This window comes from Humulus lupulus, chromosome X (assembly GCF_963169125.1).
Source record: "Humulus lupulus chromosome X, drHumLupu1.1, whole genome shotgun sequence".
Classification (NCBI taxonomy): Eukaryota; Viridiplantae; Streptophyta; class Magnoliopsida; order Rosales; family Cannabaceae; genus Humulus; species Humulus lupulus.
This window is the reverse complement of record NC_084802.1, coordinates 18,776,365-18,801,919: the sequence shown is the minus strand read 5'-3', so window position 1 is coordinate 18,801,919 and position 25,555 is coordinate 18,776,365. Positions and strand designations below refer to the sequence as shown.

Here is a 25,555-nt window from a genome sequence, read left to right as displayed (position 1 = left end):
GCCATCTCAGCCTGTTATCAATTCCACTACAGAATCATTTCGTCAAGGGCAATTACAACTTAGTGATGATATTGAAGAAGATGATCTTGAATACTACTTGAGTGATCGTCGTGAGAAACTTGATCCTACCTTTGATATTCTACGATGGTGGAAACAGAATGGATTCAAGTATCCAATAGTTGCGCGCATGGCAAAAGATGTATTGGCTGTTCAGATGTCTACAGTAGCATCTGAATCAGCTTTTTCTACTGGGGGAAGAATCTTAGATTCATTTAGGAGTTCCTTATCCCCGAGGATGGTGGAGGCTTTGATTTGTTCTAAAAATTGGTATACTTGTGAGTCTGAAGAGCCTGTTGTGCTTCGACAATACATGGATGAGATTGATGGTTTAGAGGCATGTGAACAAGTTTTTCCAGGTATTTATTTACTTAATAGATTATTCTAATTGAAATATTATATATATATTATAGCTTATTTGTATTAATTGAATATTTGTCAGGTGATGGCTCGTGTATTACCTACCTGAGAATCTTGGCAGTGGGTCTGGGAGTGGGACCGATAAGAACAATTGAAATCTCAAGGTAACTAGTTGAATTCTAAGATTGTAGTTTAGTAGCTTTATTTCTCTAAAAAGCACCATGTAGCATGTGTTATATATACATTATAATTTTATTCTTTCTTTTGTCTTAGGAGCAGGTGGTCATGGTTGCTTGATGCAGGCCATGAAATGAATGAATGCTGGATTTTGGATTGGACTTTGTTTTCTATCTATTCTTTTAAAATTTGAACTTGATTTGTGTTGTTGTAGTCGATTAGACTTAGATTTAATTTGTGTTGTAATGGACTATGGATGGACTATGGACTTTAAGTTTAAACTTTAATCATGTGTTGAGATTTGTGGTTGTAGTCTTTTGGTTTTAAATTTTAATTGGGTTGTGTCTTGGATTGAACTAATAGATATTGGAGTATTAGACTTTTGATGATGTGTTGTGATTTGAGATTATGTTATGCTCTTATGGACTTTTAATTATGTTTCAAACTTTAAAATTTGTAAATGTAATTATGTTCTATATATTTATGTTTTAAAAACGCACAAAAATGGATTCCAACAATCCAAAATTTTTAATTTTTTAACTAAACCTAAAAAAAAAAAAAAAAAAAAAATCAATTCGGTTTGGTCGGTTTAACCGACCAAACCGCGGTCCAAAACGGTCGGTTTTTTTTTAAACTGGTTTGGTTCGGTCGGTTTTCGGATTGCACCAATCCGAACCGAAAACCGAATTCTGGATTTTTTGTTGTGAAAAAACCGCTCAAACCGACCGTTGCTCACCCCTAACTTGGTATAACAAGTCACCAACAGGTCATTTTGATTAATTTAGTTATTATTTTTTTTATCATAATTAATCTTTATATAGAAATTTTAATCTTTACATAGAAATTGACATAATTTTAATTAGCCAATATGTAAGTCCATATTGCTTTTTTAATCTCTGTTGTGTGATCAAATGTAATACTAATATTGAGACCATTATATCATGTTTATATTGAGACCATTTTTTTTATTTCTTCATTTATTATCTTTATTTTTTTCTCATATCTGCATTTACATTTTTCTTTGTTTTCTAAATGCCTTTTCAGAGACTCTAATTCATTTCTCATCTCTTTGAAATCACGATCGATTCGTTTCCTCCATTCGATATCGAATTCCATCAAGAATTTCTATTAGAAAGAAGAAGAAGAAGATTATCACTTAAAAAAAGGTTATAAATATGTTATAATTTTTTTTAACAATTAAAACATTTCAAAATTCTATAAGAAAGAAAAACAAACAACAAAAAATGATTGAATATCTTACAAGAAACACTTTGAAATTGAAGCTTCCTCGCGTAGATAGTTAAAAAAAAAATTGGACATTTTTCACTAAACAAGATTTTCATGAAGATGAATGGTTAAAAAGATAATGAAAATAAATAAATAAATATATAAAATAAAAAAAATTGGAAATTTTTATAGTGTCAATTAATTTCGAAATTGTGGATATATTTATATAAAAGAAATAAAAATGGGTTTATACTTTTTTGGATCTTGTGTTTTGTCCCATTACCTGTTTAGACCCTGTGTTTTGACAAATTACTTTTTGGACCATCTCTTTTGTAAAATAGTTAAAATAGAACCTTAAACTCAATTTTGATAAAGAAAAAATTGAATATAACAATACAGTTTTTAAGTAGAATTATTTTATTTTTGTTCTGAATTGTTAGTTTGGTAAATTATTTGTGATTTTAGTTGAGAAAACATTGACCAAAATTGGGTTCAGGGTTCTATTTTAACTATTTTACAAAATATAGGGTCCAAAAAGTAATTTATCAAAACACATGGTCCAAACAAGTAATGAGACAAAACACAGGGTCTGAAAATGTATAAACCCTTACTAAATAGGCAAGTGATAAAGATGATAAAAAAAATAAAAAATAAATAAATACAAAGAATTTCAAAATTTAGTTTAATTAGGTAATAAATATTAGTTTGAATGATAATTGTCACATTAATTATTCTTGCCAAAAAAATTAGGTGATAGTTTATTTCAAATAAACATTTATGTAAATTTTATTATTTAATGTTTTATTATAGAAAAAACCTATTATTAAAAATATATTGATTTTTTTAATAAAAACTCAAAATAACAAAAAGATGTTTTAACAAATACTATATTTATATACGATATGTTAATGAATAAATTTTTTTAAATGTATATTACAGGCTATTAAATATATCAATCACCATTTTTATTTTTGGAAACAAATAAAATAATAATTTTTCATTAACTACTGAAGGGTATTGAATAAACCAATAGAATTATAATTTTCATTAATTAAAATTTTAAAATAATAAATATACACACACTAATGTTAAAATTATTAATTATATATAGAAACTAAAATATGTTGCAAAATGTAACTGTTGCAAAACTATATTTTTTTTAGTGGCATTTGAAAAAATGTAACTAAAAATAATTAAATACCATTTTCAAATATTACGAAATTTTTAATAATAATGAATTACATACTTGTTTTTTATATTAAAAAATCTTTTTAGTGACATTCTATAAAAATGTTACTAAATGATATTTCAGAAAATAATTTCCTTTTTAATGTATATTTGTAGACATTTTGATATAATACTTTCTAATAACAATTTAATATTACAATATTAGTTTATGTATAGAAAACAAATAGGTAATACACATAACATATAAAACGTAAGTAATTATATTTACAAAATACATAATTGCAGTATAGAGCTTTCCTTCTTCTTCTTCGATTTCTTAAAAAAAAAAGTCTTCTAAGCTCTTAATTTTCTTGCACAGGTAATTCAGACACCTCCCAATTCTTACAGAATGATACCTAGATATGCTCCCTCCATCAAACTTTTTCTTGCTAACGATGCTATCTTTGCAACACTAAATTGAAATAATGCCTGCAAATCCAATGAAAATGAGGATGATGGTGAAGATTAAAATCGTACACTCAAAGAAATTTCATTACCAATATTCAATATCTTCGACATATCATAAGAAAATTATCTAGAAAAAAAAAAGATAAAATGAAAAAAATATATGGATAGTAGATCAAGAAAACTATATCACGAAACTTGCTAAACAAAATCAAATTCAAACTAGGAGTCCAAAATAACAAACACAAACATATATATAGATAAAAAAAAATCAAATACGACAAAAGTATATGAGAGCATTACCGCACAATGACAAGTATGGGAGGTGCGAGACACTGGGCTTTTGAAGTCTTAACCCTAAGGTGTCCTATGATAGTGGCAGTGACTTTCATATTTGTCTATAGAGCGAGATCGGAGCCGAGAATCCCAGAAACGCCGGCGACATTCAAAGCCAATCTTTTTGAAAACCCAAAACATAACCAATTTTTCTTTTTGAAAATTAGAATATAACAGTAATAACATTCTTGACTTATTTTTTTATTAATATATAATGCTTATTTATAATGCAAATTTTCTTTATAATGTTTAGATAAGATTTTATTTAATTCTTTAATTTAATAATTATACGACCGACATGTTATCAGGTCACTCTTCTAAAAATTTGAAAAAATCACAATTTATTTTTAGAAATTTTAATTAAAAACTATAAATGTAGACCATTGATCTTAATCCAATGATTAATATCAAAGTAATTATCCATGGGTAGTAACCATTAAAAATGTATATATATTTATATTTATATATCCTTAACAACCAAACCCAAGATAAGGCATGATTTGCAAAACTATGAGTAGCAACATCTCAGGCTCTAATTTAATATCCTTAAGTAAAATGCCAATGTTTCCAATGTCCTCATCCTCTTTTGGCAAGGAATCTAAAAATATCGCTAGATATGTTCTTAATCCAAGAGTCTTCAGCCACCACAAGTTTGAAAGGACTTTTGACTTTGGGAACCAATAATCTTGTCTTTAATCTTGAACCACCACACCACCACACACTATTTTCCAAATCGACAGTAGCATCAGCATTGATGGCTACCAATAAATTTAGAAGTGTTCAATATCATCTCTCGTGGAATATGTAAATTTTATATCAAATTTGACAAAAATAAAATAAATATTTAGGATTGTATTTCAATATACAAGTTTTAAATTAACTAAAAAAAGCTGGCAATTCATTTAATATTTATTGATAATATAGAAAAAAAAATATTTTTTTTTTCATTTTTTATTGTAAAAAAATAGTCATTAATTGTTAATTAATAAATTAGTAGTAATATGTTAAATAAAAAAGTGACATTTATTTTGGGTCATGCTATATCTTGTGTCATATGTCAAATTTAGCACAATTTTTAGTATGTGACAATTTTTAGTATGTGTCAAATTTAATGTATTTTTTAGAATACTATTAGAGTGACAATTTTACTAAAATGTAGTAAATATAACAATGCTTCACTTTTTTGGCACTCTATTAGAAATACTATTAAGATTTAAAATGAAAAATAAGATTGACAGGCGGAGAGATTTTAGGCCTGAATGGTATAGATTTGGAAGCATTTTCGGAGTCTAAAAGTTACTTTGAGAACTGTTTGAGTAAATGTAAGAAATTGTTTTCTAAAAATCTATTTTTGGATTTTAAAAACTAAATTGTATTTTGAAAATAAGGAGAGGTATTAGGCATTGCTTTAAAAATAATTGTAAAACAAAGTTACCTAAAAGAGAAAATTTTGACAGCAACAAAAAGTTGTTTCCTCTTGTTTTCAATTTTTTTGTCTAATTTTTTTATTTATCACATCACTTTTTTAATTATGGGGTATTTGCGGCATAAATATTCAATATTTTATACTTGTTATAGTTAAATACCTAATATTTTATTTTTACTGCAAAAATATTCAATGTTCAATATATGTTAAAGATAAATACCTAATTTTTTTCTTTGCAACAAAAATACCTAAAGTTGCCAAAACATTACTTTTGTCAGTACCTTATTTGTTGGAATTATTAAGCATATTGACTAAGCAGACATTTGTCCCTCTATAATCGGTCTATTTCATATTTATTTTTTTTACAAAATATTTTAAATTAGAAAAATGAATTGAAAAGACATTTTAAATTAATATAAATTTTAAAAAATACATATTTTGATAGCAAACATACTTAAATTACAGAATAATACATATTTGGTGAGTTAATACTTAACAATTCCAACAAATGAGGTATTGAAAAAAGTAATGTTTTAAAAACTTTAGGTATTTTTGCCGAAAAGAAAAATGATTAGATATTTATCTTCGACATATATTAAACATTGAGTATTTTTGCCGTAAAAATAAAATATTAGGTATTTTACTGTAACAAATGTAAACATTGAGTATTTATGTCGTAAATATCCCTTTAATTATTATCTCACTTCACTTTCTCTCTCATCATTTTCTACTTCCTTATTTTATCTCTCATCACTTTCTTACTCTTCATTTTCTCCCTTCTCATTGTTTCTCTCATTATTTTATCTATCGTCATTTTCTCTCTTTTCACTTTTTATTTTCTCATTTTCATTTCATCATTTTCTCCCTCCTCATTTCTCTCTCATCACTTATTATCGCGTCATTTTCTCTCTCATCACTTATTATATTATTATTATCTCTCTCCTTATTTTTTCTATCATCATTTTCTCTCTTCTTAATTTATCTTTCCTCAAATTTTCTCTCATTACTTTTTCACTCCTTATTTTTCATCACTTTTTATTTCACATTATTTTATCTCATTATTTATTACAAACTTTTAAAATATTTTCCTCTTTATATATATTTATTAATTTTTATTTAACATTTAAAAAAAACCAATAAATTATTTTTAGAATACATTAATAAAACACATGTTGTATTTTAAAAACTACAATTATATTTTATATTCTCATTTCAAAAAACACAACTTTGAAAACAAAAAATAGATTTCTCTAAGATACTCTCTTGAAAAAGCAAAAGAAGCTATTTTAAGTTTTAATTAAAGATGTATTTGCAGCATAAATACCTAATGTTTTTTTTACTTTATACATTTATCTACCCAATCTTTTTTTTCAACGACAAAAATATCAAACGTTATGTTTTGAATAGTTTTGTCACTACCAGCTTCGTTTTATACACTAAGGCTAATTGGGATGCCACATGTCACTCTGTTATTGGTCCACCTTATCATTTTTTTTAAATCTAATTAATTGATTTTAAAAATAATAAATAATTAAAATCTATTTTAAATAATAAAATATTAAAATTATAAAAAAAAATAAAATCTATTTCTTTTTTATTTTTCTCTCTCTCATTTCTCTCCTTCACCTGACAATTCTTCTTCTTCCGACGTTTTGTAGAACAGTCTCATAGTGTCCACCTACTGTCGACCTCACCGGACTGCCCACCTACCGTCGACGTTGTAAAAAATAAATCTTTAATATATTTTATTTAGGGATATTTTCGGATAAAGTACCAAAATTTTCACTTTTTTTACACTTAAATAACATTTTTTTTATGGTGATAGTACCAAAATATTTTTTTTCTTACATTTTAGTACTAACCGTTAAATCTGACTTTTGACTAGTTAACTGCCACGTGTCAACTTAAGGTTGAACTACGTTTTGGTACTTTCACCACCAAAAAGAATAAAGATTTGAGATTTATCCATAAGTAAATACAAAGTTTATGTATTTTAGTCGCAAATTCCTCTTATTTATTTTAGAAGACAAAAATTAACTTTAGGATTTAATTTTTATTTTAATACATATTTAATTTTTATTTTAATTAAAATAGATTTCTAATATATTTTTTCATTTTTAAATATTAACATATTGTTTTTCGTAGCATAATTAAAATTGAAAAAATATATTAGAAATCTATTTTAATTAAAATAAAAAATAAATCTGTATTAAAAATAAAGTAAATAGTGAAATCATAAAACTTATTTTTTATTCTAAAAAATAAATAAGAAAAATTTCAAACTTTGTGTTTTGCTTACGGATAAATACTAAAAGTTTGTTCTCTTGGTGGTGAAAGTACCAAAATGCAAGAAAAAGTAACATTTTAGTACTTTCACAAAAAAAAAATAGTATTTAAGCGTAAAATAAGTAAAAATTTACTTTAGCCACAAATAAAAAATAAAAATAGACTCCAAAAATTGAGAGCCTTTAAGCAATGATCTACCTTAAGGATTGAGCCGGCCCTGGCTCTTGGCATTTTCCTAAAGTAAACCATATCTACCAAAAGAGGCAAGCAAATACATACTTTACACAATAAATATGACATTATATATTTCCTTTACAAATTACACAGTCAAAAATGGAAAGCCATGGAAAAACATGACATTTTGTATAAATATATTTGCCTTTTTTTTAAAGGAAATATTATCATTAACAAGGCTAAACATCAGCCAACAACTAAATAAGTTCAGAGTCCTAAGAGAGAGCTAATTTTGCAATAGAGTGAGCCACTTCATCGGCTTCCCTTGAGCAATGACTGTAACTGACATTGACAAAATCATTTCATTTAGCATGAATATCACGAGCTACCACACTATAGTAGGAGGCATCCGAAACTTTATTCTTGAGATGGTTGACTGCATTAAGGCAATCTGATTCCGAAACAATTGAACTATACTATACCCCAGTCTTACTAGCCAAAATCGCCCCTTGTAGTACTGCTTTGAGTTTTCCTTTTAATCTACACTCTCTGCTATATCTTAATTTTGTTGGGATGTGAAATAATGTCTACAAAGTTGAAATGGTCAAAATTCAGAATACAACCGGACCAAACTCAGGGAATCAAAGGGTGTCTCCAAACGCCACTCTCTTTGTTTTTTATTGAGAGGTCTTCCTTTACCTGATTTCTCTCTATTTATTCTCACGTCTGCTATCCCCCAAGTGCAATACTTTATCTCCATATCAAACGAAACAAGCCTAAAAACACCATCACTTTCTGAGGATGAACCAGCAGTGGCTGTCTCACTCGCATATTTTACGTACATAACTCGATCTTTGAACCGGTCAAGGTCTTGTGGAATCCGAACTACCCTTTCGACACCTGGTGATGACACCTGCCATGGAACCATTTCATTCAAATATTAGCTTTGTTAAGGCTCAGCCAAACCAGAAGCTAGAGAAAGGAACCATGTGGTCCTGGTCTAGAAACAATTGTGCTTGACTTTGAGATTTTTATGGCTAGTGTAGACAACGTGTTTCATTGCAATGCTAGCTGGTCATAAGCTCTAATTCTACTGAGGACGCACTGAGATGATAGTGACCTGAAATGAACACTCCCTAAGTCGATTCTTATGTTTGGGGGAGGTCTTATTCAAACTAGTCGAGATTTTTAAAAGCATAAGCACATCAATTGGCTCAGTCAACACAACACCTAAACTAGAGAAAGATCAACATTTGGGCTTGACTTAAGGTTTATATGACTAGTCTAGACAAAGTGTACATTGCAATGCTATATAATTTTCCTTAAAATCTGCATAAATTCAACCAAGTGTATCAGTCTTTCAAAGTATGTATTCTCTATCACAAAGTGCTTAAAACGTAAAACTAGAGAAAAACAAAGTAAATGAGACAGAAGATAAACTAATAAAAAACAGTGAAATGACCTCTAACGACACATTCTCAGGAACAGATTTAGCCAGCTCTGCTTCATCTAACCGTGCCCGATATGTTGTGGTAAAAGCTTCTATGTCTTCCATGGTGGGGGAACCAGATCTGTGACATATGGTTAGCTCAATAGGAATAAATAAATTTTATAGACACCTCATAAAAATTAATTAGTAGCCAAAGAGAAATGTCAAGAACAAAAAGTATGTACTTGTCACATAAGAGATTGAAATATTTTATGTAGCCTTTTTCCAGTTGCTTTATCTATCGATGATGAAATGTGGATACAATGTTCCAAAAAGTTTAAAATAATTAACTTAACATTGGAAGACATTTGGTGTCTTTATATTAGCAGGTTTGTTGATCTTCATGTGTCTGTCTATAAGAAAATGAGACAGTACTTAATGCAAAATGCAAGAAGGCGAAATTAAGGTTATGAGAAAAACTAGAGTGAAACTACATGCTACTTTAAATGATGAATGTTTGAATTGAATAAAGCACCAGCATCACAACATTGCTACAGAATTAACTTGAATATGCGAGAATGGTTGACACCATACAGCATTTGTTGTTTGTGGTATCAATATATGCTATATTATCATGAAAGAAGTACATAAAATATAAGTCTTCTCTCTGTTCACTTAAAAATGTATGATCTTCAGTACCATTCTCCAAGAATAGTTTCAAATAAAGCTTACTTATTTGCAAGTGTCTCGATGCGCACTTGAATGGTGGAATTCAACAATGTCTTGAAGGCATATATTTTCAGTTCACCATCAAAAGAAAGAGAAACTTCTTCAGCAATCTCTAATGCCTTTTTGTCCCACCATGTCCCTGCCAGAGAAATTCCACCCCCTGCACCTCCATCTCCAACCTAGACAAAACAAAAAACTCAACAGCATACAGTCAATCTTCGAACTCTTAATGTATTCAAATTTGAGGTGAGCTAAGCTCGTGAACATCTTCATCATGAAACTTACATAGGTCTCAGCATCATCCGACGCATACTCATCTTCACCATAATCCTCATCATCATCTATGATGTCTTCTACAAATGGTTAAGAATTTCAGTCAGACATGAAACACTCAAAAGCTTTTGTTTAAATTCTCAGAAATTAAAAATAGTTAGTACCCAATTGCTTAAATTTATTGACACATTACAAATTGCCTTAAACAACTACTACATGTGGGGCATATTTGGAATGGTGGATAGGAGAAGATTAGATTGAATAATTTTATCATGTGTTTTGGTGAGGTAATAAGAGAGCATATAAGAAATGGTTAATCTACCACTGAATTGAACCTCCTAGCTTACTCAGTCCTCTCTCTCTATATATCTATGTATATATCGTTGGTGAAACAAGAAGTTGAAAATGAACTATTTTCATCTCTTTTTCTTTTTATCAAAATTTCAACTTCTTTCTGGTTTTTTTTTTCCTTCATCCCATTTTAACTAATAATCCTTTCATATGCTATCCAATTCTACCCAACAAACAATATTTCGTTTCACTCAAGCATTTATACAAGAAAAATTACATTACATTAGCAGTTTGATGTCAGTGTAGACTTGACAAGAATCACTTTTAATTGAGCATTAGATTATTTGTTGGTCAATTGTTTTCAAATATGTATTCATCTAAATTCTATGCTTAACAACTTCTATACTACTCTTTACCAAACTATTTCCTTGTCAAGAAAACTCTTTGTCATGCCAAATTAGCCAAATTTTCATATCAGCCAAACAAAAGAAAGAAAAAAAAAGAATTGGGTGTTCACCATTTTCGAGGTCGTCAAAGAGAAGGTCTTCTTCATCGTCTAGTGAAACTTCATCAACGATAGTTGGGCTGAGGACTGGTTGCTGGGGCTCCGAACGTTTTTTGCGGGAATGGAGAACATGGGAGTTGTCTGGGACTATATGTGGAAAAGGGTATCCCCAGAATGAGAAAGAAGGCTCGCCCACTGAGAGAGAAGGTGCCCTCCTCAAGTGGAAGGAGGCAGTTGTAGTTATGATTGGTGAAAATGAAACCAAAGAGGCTCTCATGCTACAAGCTACGCTTATGTTCATTTCTTCTGTTTTGTTTTTCTCTGGGAATTGAGAGAGAGAGAGAGAGAAGATGGAAGCTTTGCTCTAAGTGAGAGCTGTGAGCCTGAGTTGAGTTCAGAAGAGAGGATTCGGATGACTGAGAGAGGGGACGAGACTCAACCGGCGAAACGACGTCGTCTTTGTCGTTTTTTACTGGGAAAAGTGAAGTTCCTTACTGTTATTTGATTTAGAGGTTTTTAGCTTAAATATCCATGAGTTTCATGCAGATTTTCTAAGAAAAATTGTTTGGTTTTATAAACAATAACAATTAATTTCTTACAAACTTTTCAATTCTTGAATGAATTTTTTTATATACGTAAAAATATTCGAAAGTGTATAATATTAATAAAAAAAGGGTTAAATTATTCATAAAAAGGTTAGATTTTTATTAAAAAAAATTAATTAAAATGACTTAATTGTTACTATTTTTTTAAAACTCAAAGAATTTTATCTTTTGGCTTAGATTTTCTGGTGATAAATTTTAAGCTGACTGAAGCAAAGTATGATTAGGAGAAATAAAAAAAAAGAGAAAAATAAAAGCATTCTTTGTCGATTAAATTGTAAATAAATCTAACCAATTTTCCTATTCATAGAGCATTGACTACTTTTAATCAAACTTTATTTGATCAATTATGACTTGAGAAAAACAGATATGAACAAAATCTAGAATTATAGCTCAGTTTCAGAACTCAAAACTTTCTAACTCTCAGTTCCCACCAAGATTATATCATAATGCAATACATTACATTTCAGAAACAAGGAATTATGTTCTCATTAAAAGTAGCCCCCAAGGGCTTCAAAGTATCCAAAACCTCTGCCACTTATATTGAATAAAAAAAATGAGTGTAAACTCTGAAGAATGGATAATATTATAACATATAATAAATACTTTATCACATCTCAAGAATGAAAAACATAATGAACTGTATCCCCTAAAGAAGTGTACAAGTATGAAAGTAAAGAAGAAAAAAAAATTATGAAGTGAGTGATGCTTTAGTAACTGCAGGAAGTGCTGGAGTAGCAGTTGCATTGTCTGTCCAGTTCTTTTCACCCCAGTGCCACAACATGCTCTCCCAGAAGCAGAATTCCTCGAAACACGCCTTCAAACGCGTGTCCTTGATCTTAATCTTCCAGTGACCATCTGTGTAATTTGCTTTCTGGGCCTGCATTCGATCCCATTCCAGTGCTGCTTTCTGCTTGGACCGAAGTAAGCAGTACTTGTGCAAGTTTTCTGGCATGGCGTCGTGAACTTTCCACCATGTTTTGTGTGCAACATCGCTCGCAAACTCCTGCAGAAAGTCAACGTTCCAGTTGCAGTCATAGTCGCGGAAACAAACCCATGGCTTGTTCCCCAGATAGTGTATGACATAAAGTATTGGTGGATCAGCTCCGAATAGTCGAGTTTTCATCTCCTTTTTCTCTGGCTCATCGCCTTCCCAGTAGTGTTTTAAGAAGTTCATGTGTTTTGGGATCCTATGCCACCATGTAAAGATCTCGTTAAGGTATCCTTGGTCCCCACCGTTGTAGGACACAATTTCATTGATGTGATCCATTAGCAGCTGAAATGTACAATTTGATGGTTCAATAACCATAACACCTGAGTTAAATAGAGTAGCATTGTTTCCAATGGCTGATATTTCTGGCATCTCAAACAGGAAATCAATGTTCCTAAGTATAAGCAAGTCAGCATCGATGAAAATAATCTTGTCATAATCCGTCAACTGCCAAAGGCGGAACTTGCTGTAGTTCCACTCGTTGTACGCCTCTGGTTCCGCTTTCGGGTTCCTGATCCTTTGGATTGTGTGAATCTTCCAACCGGCGGCCTCCAACCCTCCTCGGTGATAGTCACTAATTGTTTCATCAACGAGTATCACAAGATCTCGTGTTGAGCCAGCCATCCGAATACTCTGCGCTGCAACAATGGCTCCACAAACATACACATGGGCGGAGTGAAGGATTGTAGCATATGCTTCCCGGGGCGCTCTTTCGGAGTGAAAGTTTTCTGCTTACAATTACTTGGTTAGTTTTCTCCCTCTTCAGAATGTTATACAACGTACATACCAAAATAACTAATATGAAAGTTTGGGCTGATAGACTAGTGTACTAATGTCTATAAAACTAGAAATGTTGACTAAACTTCTGATTGTTTTTTAAAAGAAAATATCAAAGAAACAAATTTACAATAAAGAGTAAATGGTTGAAGTCTAACCTTTAGCATTAAGAGGAACTGAAAGTTCACATGATCCAACTGGGAGCTGCACCTTATCCCTCAATTTATTCCGATCTGGTTCGTATAGCCACGCATTCCCTTCTCGTGTGACGAGATCTTTACAAGTAAATAGATTTGGGATTGGAAAGCATTCAGTCACAAAAAGCACATGAACTGGATGATACCCTTTGGCAGATGAAGAAAGCCTTGCTGCTTCTAGCTGCAAGTGCAAACGAGCTACATCTCTCGACCACCTCCCTGACTTGTCGCAGGGGAGCTTGAGAGCGATAAGATCAAGCCGAGGTTTTCCAGGAACTTGGATCTTGGGCACATAAGGACAAGTGGGAAAGTCAAAATCTTCTTCTTCATCTATCCATTCAGGATACAAAGATTCCCATGTTGTGTTATGTGAAACATGGTCCAGATGCAGAAGCACATGTTCAGCATCAGGTATCAGCTGATTCCATTGCACAATCTCACTGCTATTAAAGTTCAAAAGGCCTATTCCCTTGAATGTATCTCGGTCAGTCAGCTTCTCTAGGACGTCTGAAATTTGGTCCCAGTTGATGTCTAATGATGAAACATAACGTAAATCTGCAGCAGGGCTCTCTCCAACCCATCTCTCTATATAATTAGGCCTGCATACAGATACAGTAACCTTATAATTTACAGTAAGGAAAAAAAGTACGAGGCTTTATGTTTCAAAACAAGGAAAATGAAACCTATCATATACATTCTCGACAACTCTTAGCAAAATGGTTCGGGGAAGGCTATTCCCTCCAACAACCAGACCAAAAACCGAAGCTATAAAGTGGTAACAAGCAATGAAAACAAGATGAGTAGCCAGATTTAGCATACCGAGATATAGAATGTGATAGATGTTCTGTGTTATAAACAGCCGGAGAAAGGAAGAGTGTCACAAAAGTTCCCAACAGTATGATGACGAGCACAACTTTCAAAGTAGGTTTGTAGTTTAAATTCCGATCTTGTACAGGAATTCGGAATGCTTTCTCAAAATGCCCAAAAACTCTATTTCTTTGGGGTCTTCTTTTGTTTGTGTCATCACTGTAAAAAGAAATTATGGCCACATGAGAAATTTTCTAGCAAGTAAAAGAATGTTCAGACAGAAACCATAGCAAAACTAAAACCGAGGACCAAGCACATTGCTGAGACATGTTTCCATTACTTAAATTAGGAGCTAATCACCTTATTGGAAACATAGCTCACATAATTTTTCTGGATTTTAACCAAGTTGACTTACTTTAGGTACCAAAGTAATTAAAAGGTGGAAAAAGAATCTAAAAGATGTAAACAAATAATGGTATAAGAAAGAGCTCAAACAAAGAATAAAAACTCAAAGGTTATCTTGTTTTCCATCATAGAAGAGACAAAGAAAAATCTATAACGAATGGCTTCTTCACCACAATATAACAGCTGTCATAGAGTTCAAAGAGTTTCCAACACCAGTTTGCTGATACAAACAGATAACCCCAAAAAAGAAATCTCTTACAGAAAAGGTTCCCCACTCACAGGCTACATCATTCACCAAACACAATTTGACAACATATAAAGTTTGGTTAAGAAGAACAAACAGTCAATACAAACATAAGACGTGAGTTAACCAATTAATTTTTTAGGTCTCAAATTGGTTTAAAAAGAAAGAAGTAAAGCTTTATGGAATAAATTAAATAAACTCATTTCCTTGAATGTCATTCTTGTCTTGTGCAAAATGCAGATTTATGAGGCATTTATGCCCAATTAATAAATTTTCTCCCAAAAACAAAGTCAACACCTAATTATATAAAAATCTACATGAGGGAATATAATCATATCAAAATGCACATCAACTTCAACAACCTAATAAAGCAACCCTGTTGTGCTGCCAAAAGAGAAGAGAAAAGAAAAGGTCAAACACTTCAAACAGCCAGATCAGAAAATGAAATGATTGATATACACAACAGCAACAACAACAAAAACCAAGACTAAAAGTAAAATTTCAGAAAGCCCAAGTAGAGAATAGCTGAAGAAGTTATAACTAAACTCAGAATCAAAAGCACCCAGCAAAACAAAAATCCCAGAATTATAAAGATCTAGCATATAGGATCCAGCAAAAAACAGTGGTAGATTAACTACATTCATGGAGACTAGTTTTATGAATTGAAATCATATTCCATACATAGATTAAGACAAAACCCAGAAAGAGAAACAGAGAGAGAGAGAGAGAGACTTGGCTGAAGCAGACAAACGAAGTCGGGGCTCAACGGGACTGGAAGAAGTGCCTCTCATGTTTATGGATTGAGTAGAAGAAGAAGAAGGGTCATCTCATCTCTGGTTCCTGAAATTGAGAAATGGTTTAGTGTTTATGTTAGTTCTTCTAAGAAACACAGAAAACAATTCCCCAAAACATATGACATATATATATAGAATCAATGGAAATGGAATTTAGAAAAACACAAAACCCAAAAGACAAAAAACAAAAGTAAGGGAGAAGGAGGTTACAACAGACCCTTGTTGTGAGTTGGTTGTGATCTGTGGCGGGGTGAGTTGTGGAGCGAGCAGTGTGTGACTATACTATGTTTGGTTGTTTTAGGACACAACTGTAGTTGTTCGTTTTAGTCATATGCTTTGTTTGGATTTGGTGAAAGTAAAAGACAGACTTCAGTGGTCAACTTTTGGAACCCCTAAAATCTAACTCAACTTGTTAACATTTCTCTTCTTTTTACTGTTATATTTTCATCTTTCAATTTTTATTTTTGTTTTTTTACTTTGCATTTATCTAAATTTACCACATGGTCCTTTTAAGTTGGAACTAATTATAATTTATGAATTGGACTTTCACTTAGATTTAAACACCTACCTTTGACTAATTTTTTATTATCTATTGTGGTTGTATTGAGGTGCATAATAAAATTCACGTGACATTCACATGGATCACAACTTCTTCTTCTATAGATAATTAATGAAGATATGAAGTTTATAAAGACATACTACATTTTAATAAAATTATAAATTTTTAGGGGAAATGGTGATTTTATTAAAAGGTCATTAAAGAAAAAAAGTTCAGTACAGGTTTTAAATGCACAAAGTGGTAAATACAAATCTAACCGAAGATGACCAACAATGACTAATAAAATCGTTTATAATATAGAATAACAAGAGGCATAATACCATTGAAGATTAACAAATTTAAAACTCAAACACATAAACAAATTTGGTAAGTAAATTGGCAATTCAAATTGAATCACCAAACCCAAATGTAAGGGTAAAACACCCCAAACTATTTGAGTGTAGAGAAAAGATCAAATCAAAATATGGTAAAAACCAGGGTGTTTGAAAAATATGGGTGATAAACATCATTATTAGATACAACTAAATTTTAAAGAAAACCCATAAAACTAAACAATCAACAAACAAGCCGACACAAAAAAACCTAAAATCCTAATAAATAGTAAGGCATCAAAAATTACCAAAACGCAAAGCGGCAACCTCAAAAATAGTAAGGCATCAAAAATAGTAAGGCAACCTCAAAGCAACACCCAAGCCAACCATCAACCACCAGGCACTAAAACCATCAACCAAGAGGTCGAAAAGAGCACCCCGAAAGCATTGCCAAAAAACATCACAACCCAAGACTGGGACACATTGTCATCTTAGGCCACCAAAGTCACACATACGCCTCCGCAACAACCATGAAAGACACCCTCCAGCGACTTAGGCGACCAGCAAAATCCAAAACCAGTGCCAACTCTACAGATCCTTCGATTGGAAGAACTGTCACCACCAGAGCAACAAAGATCAACCGTAACATCAAAAGCCAAGAGAGAATCCCAAGCACACCAAAAGTCACTAGCCTCCATGGATCATGTCGCCACCTGCAAGAAAACAATAACATCTAGGCCATAGCAACACCAATACACAACACATGCGCCAATAGCGCGCTGGCCAAACTATTTGAATAGTTCAATAATTAATAGTACTCCATTATGAGTCCTATTGAATAAAATTAATTTTTAATCTTACTTTACTTTTAATCATATTATGAAATTAACCAATTACGTTGCGTCACGTGAACACCCAATCAGCTTTTAACGAGACTGTTAGAGTGGATACTAACAGATACACACTGAAGTTGACATTTAATATTTTTCCCACAAACAAAAAAATATCAGGTACTAAATTACAAGAAATCTTAAATATTTGGTACTTTTCCCGTCTTTTCCCTTCATTTTATATAGTTACAAGAGTTACTTAAATAAGCTAAAAAAAATTACATAAGAAATTTATTATTATTAGAGCAAGAGAATAGGTATAATACCTAATATTTGAAATTTAACTCAAATTTAGCTAAAAATTATTAAAAATAACCTCTAGTTGATGAGCTAAATTAATGTTCAATTTTACATATACATTCATTTATATGTACATGTAGTTAAATGTAGCTAAGACTTATCTCTCATTTAAATATTTTTTATTATTTTTTTAGTCCTTTATATTCATTCTCTTTCTAAATAAATTATTTTGTTATTCTTTATCTCTTTATTTTATTTTAAATAATAAAAATATATTATTTAAATGATATAGAGAAAAAATATAAAAAAACTGGTGTATAGTGTAATGTAAAAATTAGATATAAAATAAAAAAAACAGTGTTTTGATGAAGTATTTTAAAAATAAATGTGAGAATATATTGAAAGTGCTCTAATTAGTTAGCAATTATTTAAGAGATTTTTACATAAAATACTAATTTTCATTAAAATATTACGTTTTTACGGTAAAACTTTTTTTTTTCTTCAATTTTACAATTTTAAGGAAATTTTTACATTTTTACAGTTTTATCTTTTTTTTTTCAAGTTGTTTTTATAGTTTTTTTTGTTGATGTTTAGTTGTTGTGATATATATATATATGAGGTGTGCTATTTATGGTTACTACCCATATATAGTTATTTTAATATTAATCAATAGATTAAGATCAATTGTCTATATTTATAGTTGTTAATTAATATTTCTAAAAATAAATTTTGATTTTTTTCAAATTTTTTGAAGGGTTACCTGATAAAAAATGTATATTTATTATGAAAATATAATATTGTAAACTTTTCATTTTTCAAATGCATGTCAATTTCTAAGTATAGTTAGTGTCTCTTATTAGTTGGAAACAATACTAATTATAGCAAAAAAATAAACTAAATTCGAAATTAATGTAGAAAAAAAATACTTACTTGTTGGTAACTTGCTATACAAAGTCACTATGTTGCAATATCATCATAATTGTTAGTAATCATCTATGAATAATAACCATATAGAAGTCTTCCATATATATTATTTTTGTTATTTTTTAGATTTTTTTTTTGTCTAGTGAGTTATTTTTTAATTGTTTTTCCTAAAAATTGTATTTTTCATAATTATGAATTTTGAAAATCATATTTTTGATAATTTTAATGCATATTTTTTTAAAAAAAAAATAGGAATAGTAAAAAAATTGTGTATTTAAGAAAAAATCAAATTTAAAGCTAAAATTTTGGAAATGTTATGAAAATGATGCATATACGAAAAAAAAAATAAACACTAAGAAGAAGCGTATAAGAAAATAATATAATTTTACAAAAATGTTAATATATATTAAATTTTGTTCTTAAAGGGCATATAAACAAGGCCAAGTAAAAATCAACAATGATTTTGAAAAAGGAATGATTACAAACTTTTTTAATATCATAAGCTATGCTTATTTAACTATTTTTCTCTTTTTTTTTTTTTAAAAAAAAACTATTTTTCAAAGAATAGCATGAAGTAAATGTACTGCTACTTGAATATCAAGTTAAAGGTAATGATAGCAAAACTTTTATCTTTTTGGAGTTATGTGTTTAATTAATTTTAAAATAATAGCATGAAGAGAATGCTACCGAACATGAATCTCAAGCACTATTCTATAAAAAAATCACTAATTATATAACAAATTAGAGTTGTCACAAAATAATCATGCTCTATTATTTATTAATCAATTTGATGACACCTCGTTGTTTTGATGATTCAAATTTTATATAGTTTTATATGTTCTTTGTTTTGGATAGATATTAAAGAAATATATATACATTCACAAAATTTAAACAAATTTTAATTTCTTTTGGAGAGAGCAAAGCCCACAAGTGGAGATTCTATATAAGGGACTTATAGCCATTTATTATATGCCAGATACCATAAGAGTGGTATCTAAATACAGTCAAGTTAAATAAAATAAAAAATTGATGAAATAAACGTTTTTTTTAAAAAAAAAAAAAATTGCTTTCTCTTAGAGAACATGGTGCAAGTAAGTAGCAATGTAGCATACATGATCAACTTTATCATATGTGGATGATTAAGAATTTAAACTTGGTTGAAATTGAACAATAGTTTTTGAATGATAATCATCACTAACAATTTTGCCTTTTACCTATATATATATAAATATATTAAAAAAAACTTTTTGGGTTTTTGTTGTTAGTAAATGGATTATGTTTTAAATTACTATTTAACCTCTCAAACTCAGCAGCTAAATGATTGGATATTAATAGTTGTATAAATTATATGTATTTAAAAACATTTCAAGTGCACATTATGAATCTTTGGCAAGGTCCCAAACACCACATAATTGACTTTTTGTATTTTAATTTGTGTGATTTTTTTTTTAGAAATGAGTTGGAGGAAGGGTGAATCTTCTATTTAAAACCCATCTTTGATTTGTCAGCCATGTTAGTTGAATTTGCTAAACATCATATAAGCATAAAATAATCCCATGATTTCAACTCATTTCACTTAATAGCTGGAATCTTTTGTCCTTTATTTATATTTGTGCATGGAGTTAATAGGAATGGTGATGTTGCTAAGTAGTTCAAGATTCGCTTGAGGTCTATACCAATCAATCGTTGATTCAAAAAAACAAAAACAAGTAAACAAATACAAACAAAAAGTACCTCTCTTTGTTCCTAACATTCAAGATTATTTGTTTTATTAAACTAGTGGGATTAACTGTAACTCCTATTTGATTAGTTTTTAATTTTGCATATTTAAGGGTTTAATTAAGTAATAATAATACATTTTTATATTTATTTTCATAATTTAAATTGAAAAACTAATTATAATTAGAGGTGGATAGATTTAATTTTAACTTAATTATGTTATTTTTCATGTTCGAAAAAATGGTGTCAAAAGTGAAAAATATGAACTGCAAATCATTAGCAAGCCCATGGTTCAAAAATCAAGGAATTTTTCATGGGAATTTTTAAAAAATATGGCTTTTATACTATCAGTGTGCAAAAATATAAAAATTATATTTTTCTTAATTTGTATGGGAAAATTTATTAAAGACAAAATTAAAGTATGAGAAACACAATTAGTAGCTAACTAAAATATGGAAATGTCACATATTTTATCATAGTTATATATTTTTTTTATTTTGAATGTGATTTTATTTATTTTTATTTTTTATTTTTATTTTTTCCTCCATTTTCTAATTATTTTTTTTCTTTTTTTTTTCCTTTTTTTCTACCAATTTTTTCCTTCATCCTTTTTTTTCTTCCATTTTCTATTATTCTTCTTCTTTTCATTTTTATTCATTTATCTATTTTTTTTATTTCATTTGTATTGTTTTTTTTTTGTTCATTTTTTTTTTTTAGATTTCTTTCTTTTTTTTCCTTCTATTTTTTCTTCATTTTTGTATTTATTATTTTCTCCTTCCATTTTTTTTCTTCTTCCATTTTTTCTTTCTTTTTATTTTCCTTTTTTTCTACCAATTTTTTCATTCATATTTTTTTCTTTCTATTTTTCCATTATTTTTCTTCTTCTTCTTTTCATTTTTATTCATTCATCTATTTTTTTCCTTCATCATTTGTTTTGTTTTGTTTTTTTCATATTTTTTTAGTTTTCTTTCCTAAGTTTTTCTTCCTTTTTTGTACTTATTCTTTTCTCATTCCATTTTTTTTTCTTTTTTTCACACATATTTTAACACTACATAACTATTTTACTATTTTTTTATTTATTATCTTTTATTATTGTGATTTTTTATAGTTTTTTTCACTATATTTAAAAAAAAAAATCAAATCAATTTTTTCAGCATTTTCTTTTTATTGTAACCCTTATAGGAACACCAAAATTTGGAAAGAAAACTAATAAAAGTATGAAAACGTGAATGTGTAACTAGTTACCTTGATGGGGACATTCAAATCTAAAAAAAAAATTATATGAAGAAAATAGGAGAGAAGGGAAAGGGGATGGATCTGATTTTTTTTTATCTTCAGATTTGTGGAAACTAGTTACCTTATCGTTATTTGTGTGTATATTTCTGGGGGTAACTGGTTACATTCACGTTCTTTGTATGTATATTTCTGGGGGTAATTGGTTACCTTCACGTTATGATGTGTGCGTATATTTCTAGGTTCTTTATGGTAACTGGTTACCTATGTTACTAAAATCATAGTTACTTCTTCCTTTTTTAATGAAGTGTTCTTCCTCTTTTTCATTCAAATTTGATGTTTCTTTTCATATTTAATATGAGTAACCCATCACCCCTCCTATGGTAACTGGTTACCCCTCTTATGGCAGAAGGTTACTCCTCTCAGGATAACTGGTTACTCCTCTTGGTAAATGTTATTTAACCTAGCTCTAGGATTTTTTTTTACATAATTGTCAAAGATCAATCAAGTAACTGGTTACCTTACCCGAGATTTGAAAAAAGAAACGTACAATATAAAAATAAGGAAAAATATTTATAATAAATAAAAATAAAATAAACACAATTCATATAAAGAAAAAAAGAAAAAAAATTTGCAAAGCAACCAAAGAAAAATTTAATATAATTAGTTATATTAAAATAATATAAAAAAAATATAAGCTAAAAATAATAATCAAATTACAAACATACCCTTCCAAATTAATAAAACTTGATTAATAGTAAAACTATGACATAAACCAACTTTTATACAAAAATATGAAAAAATAAAACCATAAAAGTAAAAAATCTTTAAAAAAAAAAGTCATAGATGAACTTTTTTTTTTTTAAAAAAAAAACTATATTTTTGCACACTCTATTAAAAATCCCATATAAAATGTAATTTCCTCATTTTTCATTGTGTAAATTAGACTCAATACCCATTTAAAATGATCCCTTTTAATTTTTACACACTATTCATTTTTAGGGAATTTAAAAAAAACAATGCTCATAAATATTGGTGACAACTTTCCTTTGTTAATTATATAATTTTAAAAAATAAAATTTTGTCATTGTTAAAATGTAACTAAATTCTATATTAAACAAATATGTTAAGATTTAATGTACTGTGACTAGAAACACATTAATAAATTTGTAATTGATCATTACAAATTCATAATAGGTATTAACAAACTTGAAACAGATCATTATAGAACAAAAAAATTATTAACAAATTTGTAACAAATCCTTACAAAACCATAATATGTTTGTAACATATTGTTACGAAACCGTAATATAGATTAAAAAAGAGTTGTAATGTATAAATTTATCTCTTACATCGAAAAAATATAATCAAACTACCGTACCAACTAGCAACTCTTTACAAACAATTATAGAATCAAAGCAAGCCATGAAATATCACAATCAAAGCATGCTAACTCGTAGAAACACAATCACTAAGTCGCCTAAGGTATCACAACGCCCCAACATCATAGCAGAGTATCTCCTTTGCTAGCCCCAACTAGAAAGTTGTATATATCAACAACACACATATATACAGATCATTATAGAGGAATGAATCTATTTTAAAACATAATATCAAATACCAAAGAAGAAATGAAAGCAAACTTATCATCATCAGAAAACATATTTTACAAATATGTAACAGATCACTATAGAAATAATATATTTAAACAAAAAATTCACAAAGGTTAAACATATCAAATTGAAGCTAAGATTAGAACAAGATGTACCAACAAACCATAAAAACAATTAGTTATACTCAATGAGAACTGAAACCCAAATAATGGAAAATAAAAATTAAAATCAAGAGAAGGAATTTTGAAACCCAAATAATCAAGCTCAAACAAATGAAAATGGCACCATCGAGGAGTACAAATGGTCAGATCACTGAGAAAAATAGAGAGAGCTGACTGAGAAAATGGGGAAGATGAAGAAAATGAGAGAGAAAAGTAGAGAGATAACATAGGGAAAGAGAATAGGGGAGCAGTTTCTACACACATTATACTGCACTTTCTTCCTTTACTTTTTTTTTTAAAAAAATAGGATTTTGAAAACCCTTTAATTTTTTTAAAGAAACGTATATTTGAAATAATTTACCGTATAAATTGTAAGATACCGTATGTTCATATTTTTTTTGTTTTATAGTGTATTCTGTAATTAGTCATTTATTATTTTCTCCTTCCGTTTTTTTCTTTTTTCACGCATATGAGCCTTTTTTTCTTTCTTTTTTCCTTCTTCCATTTTTTCTTTCTTTTTTCATTTTTTTCTATCAATTTTTTTATTCATATTTTTTTCTTTCTATTTTTCCATTATTATTTTTTTCTTCTTTTCATTTTTATTCATTCATTTGTTTTTTTTCCTTCATCATTTCTTTTGTTTTGTTTTGTTTTTTCATATTTTTTTAGTTTTATTTCCAAGTTTTTTCCCTTCCTTTTTCCTCATTTTCTGTACTTATTATTTTCTCATTCCATCTTTTTTTTTTTCTTTTTTTTCATACATATTTTAACATTACATAATTATTTTACTATTTTTTTATTTATTATCTTTTATTATTGTAATTTTTTTTTATAGTTTTTTCTACTATATATAAAAAAATTAAAATCAATTTTTTTCAGCATTTTCTTTACTGTAACCCTTATAGGAACACCAAATTTTGGAAAAAAAACTAATAAAAATATGAAAAAGTGAATGGGTAGCCAGTTACCCTGATGGGAACATTCAAATCTAGAAAAAAAATATTTTAATAAGATGGGAGAGAAGGGAAAGGGGGTGAATCTAATTTTTTTTCTATCTTCAGATCTGTGGTAACTGGTTACCTTCCCGTTCTTTGTGTGTCTATTTATGGGGATAATTAGTTACCTTCACGTTCTTTGAGTGTATATTTCTGGGGATAACTGGTTACCTTCACGTTCTGATGTGTGTGTATATTTCTAGGTTCTTTATGGTAGTTGGTTATCTATGTTATTAAAATCATAGTTACTTCTTGTTATTTTTTTAATGAAGTGTTCTTCATCTTTTTTCTTCAAATTTGATGTTTATTTTCATATTTAATATGAGTAACCCGTCACCGATCTTATGGTAATTAAATACCCCTCTTATGGCAGAAAATTACTCCTCTCAGGATAACTCATTATCCCTCCTGATACATGTTATTTAACCTAGCTCTAGGATTTTTTTTACATAACTGTCAAATATTAATCAAGTAACTGGTTACCTTACCCAAGATTTGAAAAAGGAAACGTACAATCTAAAAAAAAGGAAAAAAATGTTTATAATAAATAAAAAATAATTTTAAACACAATTCATATTACAAAAAAAAGGGAAAAAAATTGCACAACAACCAAAGAAAAATTTAATATAAAATTAATAATATAAAAAAAACAAATAAGCTAAAGAAATAATAATCAAATTACAAACATACCCTTCCATATTAATAAAACTTGGTTAAGAGTAAATCCATGACATAAACCAACTTTTATAAAAAAAATATGGGAAAATAAACCTATAAAGGTGAAAACTCTTAAAAGAAAAGCCATAGATTAACTTTTTTGAAAAAAAGCCATATTTTTGCACACTATTAAAATTTCCATATAAAATGTAATTTCCTCTCTTTTTTAACTCTTATTTTAGTACCCCAAAATTTCAATTAATGTATCCATTATACCCCTTCAATTACATGCTTTTTTTTCTCCTTAAACAAGCGCAGCAAACATCAGAGTATAAGTCTCCCATACTCATCATCTTCTACGCCACCTATGAGATTCTCCACTACTCCAACTTTGTGACTTGATCATATTCTACCCTACAACCCAGTTGAACTCATGACACAGTTAAGCAAACTCAAGAAAGATGGCAGACTCGTCATCTTTTTCACCACGACACACCCAAGTTCACGATACTTCTCCACCCTTCCGACATGGTA

General features: G+C 29.1%; 2 protein-coding genes across 3 annotated transcripts; both read right to left on the bottom strand.

The window, feature by feature from the left end:
* Positions 1-7,780: 7,780 nt before the first annotated feature.
* LOC133807064 (uncharacterized) lies at positions 7,781-11,383 on the bottom strand. Of its 2 annotated transcripts, none has more exons than XM_062245208.1 (5): positions 10,915-11,383; positions 10,119-10,183; positions 9,837-10,012; positions 9,138-9,246; positions 7,781-8,588 (listed from the first exon to the last, which is right to left on the bottom strand). In XM_062245208.1, exons 1-5 carry the CDS (start codon positions 11,201-11,203, stop codon positions 8,280-8,282), a joined length of 948 nt encoding a protein of 315 aa, XP_062101192.1. In that variant the 5' UTR covers positions 11,204-11,383; the 3' UTR covers positions 7,781-8,279. The 2 variants fall into 2 exon arrangements, with proteins under 2 accessions (XP_062101192.1, XP_062101191.1); XM_062245207.1 differs by having other exon boundaries at positions 10,119-10,186; positions 10,915-11,382.
* Positions 11,384-11,901: 518 nt separating this feature from the next.
* Positions 11,902-16,106, bottom strand: LOC133807063 (putative UDP-glucuronate:xylan alpha-glucuronosyltransferase 3). Its single transcript, XM_062245206.1, has 5 exons — positions 15,937-16,106; positions 15,658-15,765; positions 14,289-14,495; positions 13,431-14,068; positions 11,902-13,223 (listed from the first exon to the last, which is right to left on the bottom strand). The coding sequence occupies exons 2-5, from the start codon at positions 15,714-15,716 to the stop codon at positions 12,196-12,198; spliced, it is 1,932 nt and encodes a 643-aa protein (XP_062101190.1). The 5' UTR covers positions 15,717-15,765; positions 15,937-16,106; the 3' UTR covers positions 11,902-12,195.
* Between the last annotated feature and the right edge of the window lie 9,449 nt (positions 16,107-25,555).

Excerpts from the sequence above, each read along its gene's own strand:
- LOC133807064 (XM_062245207.1), bottom strand. The coding sequence starts at position 11,203 with ATGAACATAAGCGTAGCTTGTAGCATGAGAGCCTCTTTGGTTTCATTT. Across the intron at positions 10,013-10,118 it reads CGGATGATGCTGAGACCTAT|GTTGGAGATGGAGGTGCAGG; the intron begins GTAAGTTTCATG and ends TGTTTTGTCTAG. Across the intron at positions 9,247-9,836 it reads ATCGAGACACTTGCAAATAA|ATCTGGTTCCCCCACCATGG; the intron begins GTAAGCTTTATT and ends CATATGTCACAG.
- LOC133807063 (XM_062245206.1), bottom strand. The coding sequence starts at position 15,716 with ATGAGAGGCACTTCTTCCAGTCCCGTTGAGCCCCGACTTCGTTTGTCT. Across the intron at positions 14,496-15,657 it reads CGTTTGTCTGCTTCAGCCAA|TGATGACACAAACAAAAGAA; the intron begins GTCTCTCTCTCT and ends TTCTTTTTACAG. Across the intron at positions 13,224-13,430 it reads AGTTCCTCTTAATGCTAAAG|AAAACTTTCACTCCGAAAGA; the intron begins GTTAGACTTCAA and ends AATTGTAAGCAG.